Genomic DNA, 11,759 nt, shown 5'->3' with positions numbered 1-11,759 from the left:
TTGTCCCAGAAATGCTAGGGGAGCAGGGGACTTTGTACAGCACACCCAGGTGGAAGGTGGCAGGATGCAGACGGGCAACTGTCACGAAGTCTGCCAAAAACAGCTTTCAAAAAATGCTTTCCATGATGTCTAACTCTGGTGTTTACCTTTATTGCCATATCCAGACACCGACTGGATCACCAGCTCCACGGCTTCAGCAACAGAATTAGGTGAGTATTTCAGTCCTCTCTCCTAGGATCATTCTGAGCTTCTAGATAACTTTTGGGTTTTGATGGGACGGGAGCCATCTCATGGTGTGTCTTTCCTGGTCATTGTCCGTGTGTGTGTGTGTGTGTGTGTGTGTGTGTGTGTGTGTGTGTGTACTGCTGAGGGATAGAGAGCGAAGCCCCTTAAGATCAGATCCTGGGTCTGATCTTAGACGGTGGCCTGCCGACTGCATGGGGATCCTGGGCTTATTTTCAGGAAGGATCCTCCCCCCAATGCTCAGAGTAAGCCCTGGAGACCTCTCAGGTGCAGCTGGGCCCACGCTTGTCCTTTGGCTCCCAAGCCCTGGGGTAGAGCCCTGAGAAGAGGAGGGCCATGTGCTGGTCCTTCACCTTGCATGCCGAGGTGCACCGTGTCCAGGGATTTGGGCAGAACCTAGTCAGGATACCCCAGAAGCCAATAAGTTGCCCATTAAGGTACAGGTCTTGGCATGTAGCAGTAGCTTTAGAGCTCCAGACTGGGTGTGCCCAGTGTGGACTAGGCCTATCCAGCATGTCACCTCCCTCAAGGTCCTGGGGTGCCTCTTTCCACTGGAGCGTGTTTAGCCTTGAGCCAATTGGGGTTTCTCTGTTCCTTACCTGTGGTGAAGATTAACATCTGGTCATGCTGAAAGTTCATTCCTGCCCAGGGGACTTAGGCCAGGATGAAGCCCCTGGGTCTTCCCAATGTTTTTAAGCTTATGAGCTTAAGATACAGATGGAGGAGGATTTCTGTTCTTTATCCCTCAGGGACTGAGTCAGGTTTGGCCCTGAGGCTGGTGAGCGGAGGGGACCGGTGTCAGGGCCGCGTGGAGGTCCTGTACCGAGGCTCCTGGGGCACCGTGTGTGACGACGACTGGGACACCAATGACGCCCACGTGGTCTGCAGGCAGCTGGGCTGTGGCTGGGCCACGTCGGCCCCTGGAAGTGCCCGTTTTGGTCAAGGCTCAGGGCCAATTCTCCTAGACAACCTTCGCTGCTCTGGCCATGAGTCGTACCTGTGGAGCTGCCCTCACAATGGCTGGAACTCGCACAACTGTGGCCACGGAGAAGATGCTGGTGTCATCTGCTCAGGTGGGGATGAAATATACCCATCTCTCTCTCCTAGATGGTCTTTGAGGGGAAGAAACACACTATCCACAAAAGGCCCACATCCAACAGTCTGAGATATTCTGCGCCTCCCAAGGTTTCTAGAGGCAGCAGGCCACTGAAGTACAATGGAAAAGAAAGTGTAGGGTCAGCGGTCCTCGCCTGTTTGGGCATCAACAGAGAAAGGCCAACATTACTTTGCAGTGACAAGGCATAGTGGGTGAAAGGAACATCCCCAGTTCAGTGGGCAGAAGACAACGGGCCTCTTCCTTCCTACAGGATCATCTGCTCAGTCTACACCCCATTTCCCAGGGCCTTACATATCAAGGTGCACCTCTTGGGAGTATGGTTGGAATATGAACCACTTTCTCACCTTCATGGTTATATTCCTCTGAGTCCTCCAGGAAGCCAATTCGGAGATAAGGATTGCGGTGTACATTGTGAATTTCGGAGGGCAATGAAGAGCAGTTGGGAAGTAGGGACGGTACAGGGAATAGCAACTCACGACTACAGGGAATGCTAAAGAAACCTATCGGAATATGGCCATCGAGTTGACTCCCTGTAGAAATGGAGAAAAACCATGTAAAGCCTGGGAGCATTGCACCTGGGCTGGTGGAATTGGAGTCTTACTAGACCAACTGCCCGGAATCAGTCTTGGCGTCCTATTCAGAGGGAATGAATGGCTTTGGTGTCCTGTCCTGGGCCTCGAAGGGACATTCCACCTCCTGGTATATCAGCCCTCAGGCCCAGCAAAGCAGACAATGGCAGCAGGACAACGAGTGTGGCTCCCAGAGGACTGAGAGTTTCAGGGTGGGCCCTGGCTCTGTCCACTCAAGAGCATGTGGAAATATGATCTCAGGACGTATAGGCTGAATTTCTTGAAACGTTGGTCTATTTGGGCACCTTTGTGCTCTGTGTCTGACTCGTGTTTCTTTCTCACAGCTGCTCTGTCTCCGTCCACGATCCAGCCAGGTGAGTCCTCGGCCACCCTACTCAGGCTTGTCTCTGCCCACCCATTCCCTCCCCATCCCCCACCCCCCCAGGCTGGTCAAGCCACTGCTCTCTGTCAAACCTGGGAGCACCTTAATTTCCCCCCCTGTCACCGAGATCCTAGCAGGTGGTTCTTCACTAGGCAAGGGATTCACAAGAATCTTATCTTCTCATCAGTCCACGAGGTTTCATGCAGTATGTGGAAACTGGCCCAAGAGGTTACGGCCTGCCGTTTCAGAGACCTGGCCACTTGTGCCATGAATCTCAGCTGCAATACAATCCGGGCTGACAGGTTGAGTGGGGGAATGGGCACTGATGACCCCTGACTTCCCACTGAAGAGCCACCAGGGCAAGCTGTTTCCTTCCCTTACTCATTCTTGCAAAGGCCTCTGATTCTGTCGAGTCTTTTCTGCCTCCAAGGAGGCCTGCACAGCATTTCCTGGGGATGGGAGTGCAATGGGTGATGGAGGTGCTCTAGGTACTGGGATACCCAGTTGGCTCCTCCTTGACCCCCAATGTCCCTGACTTTTTTTTCCAAGCTTCAGATATTGTAAACCCTCAGATCTACATGAGTCAAGAGGGACAGGTGGCAAAGGTTTGCTAAGGGACAAAAGAACATGCCATGCTTAGAGATGTAGAGGAACCTGGCTGACCTCACAAGGTCTTTGTCCCAGAAATGCTAGGGGAGCAGGGGACTTTGTACAGCACACCCAGGTGGAAGGTGGCAGGATGCAGACGGGCAACTGTCACGAAGTCTGCCAAAAACAGCTTTCAAAAAATGCTTTCCATGATGTCTAACTCTGGTGTTTACCTTTATTGCCATATCCAGACACCGACTGGATCACCAGCTCCACGGCTTCAGCAACAGAATTAGGTGAGTATTTCAGTCCTCTCTCCTAGGATCATTCTGAGCTTCTAGATAACTTTTGGGTTTTGATGGGACGGGAGCCATCTCATGGTGTGTCTTTCCTGGTCATTGTCCGTGTGTGTGTGTGTGTGTGTGTGTGTGTGTGTGTGTGTGTGTGTACTGCTGAGGGATAGAGAGCGAAGCCCCTTAAGATCAGATCCTGGGTCTGATCTTAGACGGTGGCCTGCCGACTGCATGGGGATCCTGGGCTTATTTTCAGGAAGGATCCTCCCCCCAATGCTCAGAGTAAGCCCTGGAGACCTCTCAGGTGCAGCTGGGCCCACGCTTGTCCTTTGGCTCCCAAGCCCTGGGGTAGAGCCCTGAGAAGAGGAGGGCCATGTGCTGGTCCTTCACCTTGCATGCCGAGGTGCACCGTGTCCAGGGATTTGGGCAGAACCTAGTCAGGATACCCCAGAAGCCAATAAGTTGCCCATTAAGGTACAGGTCTTGGCATGTAGCAGTAGCTTTAGAGCTCCAGACTGGGTGTGCCCAGTGTGGACTAGGCCTATCCAGCATGTCACCTCCCTCAAGGTCCTGGGGTGCCTCTTTCCACTGGAGCGTGTTTAGCCTTGAGCCAATTGGGGTTTCTCTGTTCCTTACCTGTGGTGAAGATTAACATCTGGTCATGCTGAAAGTTCATTCCTGCCCAGGGGACTTAGGCCAGGATGAAGCCCCTGGGTCTTCCCAATGTTTTTAAGCTTATGAGCTTAAGATACAGATGGAGGAGGATTTCTGTTCTTTATCCCTCAGGGACTGAGTCAGGTTTGGCCCTGAGGCTGGTGAGCGGAGGGGACCGGTGTCAGGGCCGCGTGGAGGTCCTGTACCGAGGCTCCTGGGGCACCGTGTGTGACGACGACTGGGACACCAATGACGCCCACGTGGTCTGCAGGCAGCTGGGCTGTGGCTGGGCCACGTCGGCCCCTGGAAGTGCCCGTTTTGGTCAAGGCTCAGGGCCAATTCTCCTAGACAACCTTCGCTGCTCTGGCCATGAGTCGTACCTGTGGAGCTGCCCTCACAATGGCTGGAACTCGCACAACTGTGGCCACGGAGAAGATGCTGGTGTCATCTGCTCAGGTGGGGATGAAATATACCCATCTCTCTCTCCTAGATGGTCTTTGAGGGGAAGAAACACACTATCCACAAAAGGCCCACATCCAACAGTCTGAGATATTCTGCGCCTCCCAAGGTTTCTAGAGGCAGCAGGCCACTGAAGTACAATGGAAAAGAAAGTGTAGGGTCAGCGGTCCTCGCCTGTTTGGGCATCAACAGAGAAAGGCCAACATTACTTTGCAGTGACAAGGCATAGTGGGTGAAAGGAACATCCCCAGTTCAGTGGGCAGAAGACAACGGGCCTCTTCCTTCCTACAGGATCATCTGCTCAGTCTACACCCCATTTCCCAGGGCCTTACATATCAAGGTGCACCTCTTGGGAGTATGGTTGGAATATGAACCACTTTCTCACCTTCATGGTTATATTCCTCTGAGTCCTCCAGGAAGCCAATTCGGAGATAAGGATTGTGGTGTACATTGTGAATTTCAGAGGGCAATGAAGAGCAGTTGGGAAGTAGGGACGGTACAGGGAATAGCAACTCACGACTACAGGGAATGCTAAAGAAACCTATCGGAATATGGCCATCGAGTTGACTCCCTGTAGAAATGGAGAAAAACCATGTAAAGCCTGGGAGCATTGCACCTGGGCTGGTGGAATTGGAGTCTTACTAGACCAACTGCCCGGAATCAGTCTTGGCGTCCTATTCAGAGGGAATGAATGGCTTTGGTGTCCTGTCCTGGGCCTCGAAGGGACATTCCACCTCCTGGTATATCAGCCCTCAGGCCCAGCAAAGCAGACAATGGCAGCAGGACAACGAGTGTGGCTCCCAGAGGACTGAGAGTTTCAGGGTGGGCCCTGGCTCTGTCCACTCAAGAGCATGTGGAAATATGATCTCAGGACGTATAGGCTGAATTTCTTGAAACGTTGGTCTATTTGGGCACCTTTGTGCTCTGTGTCTGACTCGTGTTTCTTTCTCACAGCTGCTCTGTCTCCGTCCACGATCCAGCCAGGTGAGTCCTCGGCCACCCTACTCAGGCTTGTCTCTGCCCACCCATTCCCTCCCCATCCCCCACCCCCCCAGGCTGGTCAAGCCACTGCTCTCTGTCAAACCTGGGAGCACCTTAATTTCCCCCCCTGTCACCGAGATCCTAGCAGGTGGTTCTTCACTAGGCAAGGGATTCACAAGAATCTTATCTTCTCATCAGTCCACGAGGTTTCATGCAGTATGTGGAAACTGGCCCAAGAGGTTACGGCCTGCCGTTTCAGAGACCTGGCCACTTGTGCCATGAATCTCAGCTGCAATACAATCCGGGCTGACAGGTTGAGTGGGGGAATGGGCACTGATGACCCCTGACTTCCCACTGAAGAGCCACCAGGGCAAGCTGTTTCCTTCCCTTACTCATTCTTGCAAAGGCCTCTGATTCTGTCGAGTCTTTTCTGCCTCCAAGGAGGCCTGCACAGCATTTCCTGGGGATGGGAGTGCAATGGGTGATGGAGGTGCTCTAGGTACTGGGATACCCAGTTGGCTCCTCCTTGACCCCCAATGTCCCTGACTTTTTTTTCCAAGCTTCAGATATTGTAAACCCTCAGATCTACATGAGTCAAGAGGGACAGGTGGCAAAGGTTTGCTAAGGGACAAAAGAACATGCCATGCTTAGAGATGTAGAGGAACCTGGCTGACCTCACAAGGTCTTTGTCCCAGAAATGCTAGGGGAGCAGGGGACTTTGTACAGCACACCCAGGTGGAAGGTGGCAGGATGCAGACGGGCAACTGTCACGAAGTCTGCCAAAAACAGCTTTCAAAAAATGCTTTCCATGATGTCTAACTCTGGTGTTTACCTTTATTGCCATATCCAGACACCGACTGGATCACCAGCTCCACGGCTTCAGCAACAGAATTAGGTGAGTATTTCAGTCCTCTCTCCTAGGATCATTCTGAGCTTCTAGATAACTTTTGGGTTTTGATGGGACGGGAGCCATCTCATGGTGTGTCTTTCCTGGTCATTGTCCGTGTGTGTGTGTGTGTGTGTGTGTGTGTGTGTGTGTGTGTACTGCTGAGGGATAGAGAGCGAAGCCCCTTAAGATCAGATCCTGGGTCTGATCTTAGACGGTGGCCTGCCGACTGCATGGGGATCCTGGGCTTATTTTCAGGAAGGATCCTCCCCCCAATGCTCAGAGTAAGCCCTGGAGACCTCTCAGGTGCAGCTGGGCCCACGCTTGTCCTTTGGCTCCCAAGCCCTGGGGTAGAGCCCTGAGAAGAGGAGGGCCATGTGCTGGTCCTTCACCTTGCATGCCGAGGTGCACCGTGTCCAGGGATTTGGGCAGAACCTAGTCAGGATACCCCAGAAGCCAATAAGTTGCCCATTAAGGTACAGGTCTTGGCATGTAGCAGTAGCTTTAGAGCTCCAGACTGGGTGTGCCCAGTGTGGACTAGGCCTATCCAGCATGTCACCTCCCTCAAGGTCCTGGGGTGCCTCTTTCCACTGGAGCGTGTTTAGCCTTGAGCCAATTGGGGTTTCTCTGTTCCTTACCTGTGGTGAAGATTAACATCTGGTCATGCTGAAAGTTCATTCCTGCCCAGGGGACTTAGGCCAGGATGAAGCCCCTGGGTCTTCCCAATGTTTTTAAGCTTATGAGCTTAAGATACAGATGGAGGAGGATTTCTGTTCTTTATCCCTCAGGGACTGAGTCAGGTTTGGCCCTGAGGCTGGTGAGCGGAGGGGACCGGTGTCAGGGCCGCGTGGAGGTCCTGTACCGAGGCTCCTGGGGCACCGTGTGTGACGACGACTGGGACACCAATGACGCCCACGTGGTCTGCAGGCAGCTGGGCTGTGGCTGGGCCACGTCGGCCCCTGGAAGTGCCCGTTTTGGTCAAGGCTCAGGGCCAATTCTCCTAGACAACCTTCGCTGCTCTGGCCATGAGTCGTACCTGTGGAGCTGCCCTCACAATGGCTGGAACTCGCACAACTGTGGCCACGGAGAAGATGCTGGTGTCATCTGCTCAGGTGGGGATGAAATATACCCATCTCTCTCTCCTAGATGGTCTTTGAGGGGAAGAAACACACTATCCACAAAAGGCCCACATCCAACAGTCTGAGATATTCTGCGCCTCCCAAGGTTTCTAGAGGCAGCAGGCCACTGAAGTACAATGGAAAAGAAAGTGTAGGGTCAGCGGTCCTCGCCTGTTTGGGCATCAACAGAGAAAGGCCAACATTACTTTGCAGTGACAAGGCATAGTGGGTGAAAGGAACATCCCCAGTTCAGTGGGCAGAAGACAACGGGCCTCTTCCTTCCTACAGGATCATCTGCTCAGTCTACACCCCATTTCCCAGGGCCTTACATATCAAGGTGCACCTCTTGGGAGTATGGTTGGAATATGAACCACTTTCTCACCTTCATGGTTATATTCCTCTGAGTCCTCCAGGAAGCCAATTCAGAGATAAGGATTGCGGTGTACATTGTGAATTTCGGAGGGCAATGAAGAGCAGTTGGGAAGTAGGGACGGTACAGGGAATAGCAACTCACGACTACAGGGAATGCTAAAGAAACCTATCGGAATATGGCCATCGAGTTGACTCCCTGTAGAAATGGAGAAAAACCATGTAAAGCCTGGGAGCATTGCACCTGGGCTGGTGGAATTGGAGTCTTACTAGACCAACTGCCCGGAATCAGTCTTGGCGTCCTATTCAGAGGGAATGAATGGCTTTGGTGTCCTGTCCTGGGCCTCGAAGGGACATTCCACCTCCTGGTATATCAGCCCTCAGGCCCAGCAAAGCAGACAATGGCAGCAGGACAACGAGTGTGGCTCCCAGAGGACTGAGAGTTTCAGGGTGGGCCCTGGCTCTGTCCACTCAAGAGCATGTGGAAATATGATCTCAGGACGTATAGGCTGAATTTCTTGAAACGTTGGTCTATTTGGGCACCTTTGTGCTCTGTGTCTGACTCGTGTTTCTTTCTCACAGCTGCTCTGTCTCCGTCCACGATCCAGCCAGGTGAGTCCTCGGCCACCCTACTCAGGCTTGTCTCTGCCCACCCATTCCCTCCCCATCCCCCACCCCCCCAGGCTGGTCAAGCCACTGCTCTCTGTCAAACCTGGGAGCACCTTAATTTTCCCCCCTGTCACCGAGATCCTAGCAGGTGGTTCTTCACTAGGCAAGGGATTCACAAGAATCTTATCTTCTCATCAGTCCACGAGGTTTCATGCAGTATGTGGAAACTGGCCCAAGAGGTTACGGCCTGCCGTTTCAGAGACCTGGCCACTTGTGCCATGAATCTCAGCTGCAATACAATCCGGGCTGACAGGTTGAGTGGGGGAATGGGCACTGATGACCCCTGACTTCCCACTGAAGAGCCACCAGGGCAAGCTGTTTCCTTCCCTTACTCATTCTTGCAAAGGCCTCTGATTCTGTCGAGTCTTTTCTGCCTCCAAGGAGGCCTGCACAGCATTTCCTGGGGATGGGAGTGCAATGGGTGATGGAGGTGCTCTAGGTACTGGGATACCCAGTTGGCTCCTCCTTGACCCTCATGTCCCTGACTTTTTTTTCCAAGCTTCAGATATTGTAAACCCTCAGATCTACATGAGTCAAGAGGGACAGGTGGCAAAGGTTTGCTAAGGGACAAAAGAACATGCCATGGTTAGATATGTAGTGGGACCTGGCTGACCTCACAAGGTCTTTGTCCCAGAAATGCTAGGGGAGCAGGGGACTTTGTACAGCACACCCAGGTGGAAGGTGGCAGGATGCAGATGGACAACTCTCACGAAGTCTGCCAAAAACAGGTTTCAAAAAATGCTTCCCATGATGTCTAACTCTGGTCTTTACCTTTATTCCCATATCCAGACACCGACTGGATCACCATCTCCATGGCTTCAACAACAGAATTAGGTGAATATTTCAGTCCTCTCTCCTAGGATTATTCTGAGCTTCTGGATAACGTTTGGGTTTGGAAGGGACGGGAGCCATCTCATGGTGTGTCTTTCCTGGTCATTGTCCGTGTGTGTGTGTGTGTGTGTGTGTGTGTGTGTGTGTGTGTGTGTGTACTGCTGAGGGATAGAGAGCGAAGCCCCTTAAGATCAGATCCTGGGTCTAATCTTAGACGGTGGCCTGCCGACTGCATGGGGATCCTGGGCTTATTTTCAGGAAGGATCCTACCCCCAATGCTCAGAGTAATCCCTGGAGACCTCTCACGTGCAGCTGGGCCCACGCTTGTCCTTTGGCTCCCAAGCCCTGGGGTAGAGCCCTGAGAAGAGGAGGGCCATGTGCTGGTCCTTCACCTTGCATGCCGAGGTGCACCGTGTCCAGGGATTTGGGCAGAACCTAGTCAGGATGCCACAGAAGCCAATAAGTTGCCCACTAAGGTACAGGTCTTGGTATGTAGCAGTAGCTTTAGAGCTCCAGACTGGGTGTGCCCAGTGTGGACTAGGCCTATCCAGCATGTCACCTCCCTCAAGGTCCTGGGGTGCTTCTTTCCACTGGAGCGTGTTTAGCCTTGAGCCAATTGGGGTGTCTCTGTTCCTTACCTGTGGTGAAGATTAACATCTGGTCATGCTGAAAGTTCATTCCTGCCCAGGGGACTTAGGCCAGGATGAAGCCCCTGGGTCTTCCCAATGTTTTTAAGCTTATGAGCTTAAGATACAGATGGAGGAGGATTTCTGTTCTTTATCCCTCAGGGACTGAGTCAGGTTTGGCCCTGAGGCTGGTGAGCGGAGGGGACCGGTGTCAGGGCCGCGTGGAGGTCCTGTACCGAGGCTCCTGGGGCACCGTGTGTGACGACGACTGGGACACCAATGACGCCCACGTGGTCTGCAGGCAGCTGGGCTGTGGCTGGGCCACGTCGGCCCCTGGAAGTGCCCGTTTTGGTCAAGGCTCAGGGCCAATTCTCCTTGACAACCTTCACTGCTCTGGCCATGAGTCGTACCTGTGGAGCTGCCCTCACAATGGCTGGAACTCACACAACTGTGGCCACTCAGAGGATGCGGGTGTCATCTGCTCAGGTGAACCTCAAAAATACCCTGGTCCCCTGTTCATGGTGATTGTTACTGAGAGCAAATGCACTCCCTGTTCCAAAGTCCCCACCTGAGCCTCTGCCGGATATGCTGTTCCTCCCAAACTTCTCTGGGCACAGCTGGCTCCCCAAGGGCTACAATGAGTGAAGAGCACTGGCAGGTCCCCTCCCTCCTGGACTGATATTACTTTGGAGCATCAATAGCTCAGGAATGGGGAACGGACCATTCCCTATTCAGTGGGTTGTCACAAGGAACCCCCTTTTTTCAGCAGTATCATCTGCTGAGTCCACACCCCTCTTCCCTGGTCTTCCTTCTCAAAGCACACTTACTGGGCATGTGGCTGGAAAATGAACCACGTTCGCTCCTTCATGATTGCATTCTTCTGGGTCCTCCTTGCAGCCGACTCAGGGAACAGGATTTTAGCCCACATTGTGTATTTGGGAGGGTGGTGAAGAGCACTTTGGAAGAGGGACACTATGTAAGGAATGGCAGGTTGGTGGTGTGTGAAAGCTCATCAGCCAGATGTAAATGTGGAGCCTGAGCCTGGCCCACTGCAGAAAGCCTGAGAAACCTTGTAATGACTAACAGCATTGAAATTGTGTTGTTGTAATTAGTGTTTTTCTATATCAACTCCCTACCCTCATTCTTCCTGAACCATGTGGAGTGAATTCAATGACTTCCTTGGCCTGTCCCTCTCCTGATATTGGCATTCTTCCTCCTGAATCATCATCTCTCAAGTCCAGGAATGCAATCAATGCCAGTGGGACATATGGTTGGACTCTGAAAGGATGGAGAATTTCATGGTGGGCCCTGGCTTGTCTACCCAATACACATGGAAGAATGATCCTAGAAGTGATAGGCTGAGTTTCCTGAACCTTTGATATGGTTGGGACACCTGTGTTCTTAGTGATTGACTTGTGTTTCTTTTCATAGCTACTCCATCTGAGTCCACAATCCAGCCAGGTGAGTCCTCTACCACCCTATTTGGAATGTCTCTTATTTCCTGTGTCATCCTTCCCTGTTCCGACTAGTCTGGGCAAACCACTGCTCTTTGTATCAAACCTGTGGGTAGCTTTATTCCCATCCCCCCTTTCTCAGGGGTCTCCAGGAAGCTGTTTTAGCTAGACTTGGGACTCAAAGGACTCAAAGTGTTCCAGCTTCCCATCAGTCCATGAGTTTCCAACTAGTCTATCAAAGTGTCCAAAAGATAACTGCAGTTAGGTACCCGACAGTGGACCAAGTATAACATGAATTTCAATTGGAATGCAATCTGGGATGACAATTTGAATTGGAGAATAGATGGTGATGAGCACTGACCTTGTATTAAAGGACAATGAATACGCTGCATCACTTCTCTTGCTCATTGCTTAATACAGCCTCAGATTCATCAGGGTCCAAAGTGTGTATCCAAAGTGGCAGGGACAGAGGCCAAGGGATCACAGTATATTAATTTATGCTGTGTTCCAGGAGCCAGGA

At 52.3% G+C, this 11,759-nt stretch overlaps 1 protein-coding gene across 1 annotated transcript in view; it reads left to right on the top strand.

The window, feature by feature from the left end:
- Positions 1 to 11,759, top strand: part of DMBT1 (deleted in malignant brain tumors 1) — a 53,299-nt gene that overhangs the window by 16,935 nt on the left and 24,605 nt on the right. Inside the window, exons 11-14 of the mRNA XM_088020110.1 lie at positions 967 to 1,353; positions 3,953 to 4,339; positions 6,935 to 7,321; positions 9,922 to 10,271. Coding sequence (XP_087876236.1) covers positions 967 to 1,353; positions 3,953 to 4,339; positions 6,935 to 7,321; positions 9,922 to 10,271 — 1,511 coding nt within the window. The remainder of the gene's footprint in view (positions 1 to 966; positions 1,354 to 3,952; positions 4,340 to 6,934; positions 7,322 to 9,921; positions 10,272 to 11,759) is intronic.

The sequence above is a fragment of the Eumetopias jubatus genome, unplaced genomic scaffold, assembly GCF_037043125.1.
Source record: "Eumetopias jubatus isolate StellerSeaLion01/CBP00866 unplaced genomic scaffold, mEumJub1_p1.0 scaffold_17, whole genome shotgun sequence".
NCBI classification, from domain to species: Eukaryota; Metazoa; Chordata; class Mammalia; order Carnivora; family Otariidae; genus Eumetopias; species Eumetopias jubatus.
Note: the sequence above shows the minus strand (reverse complement) of the source record. Positions and strands in the feature narration are given on the sequence as shown.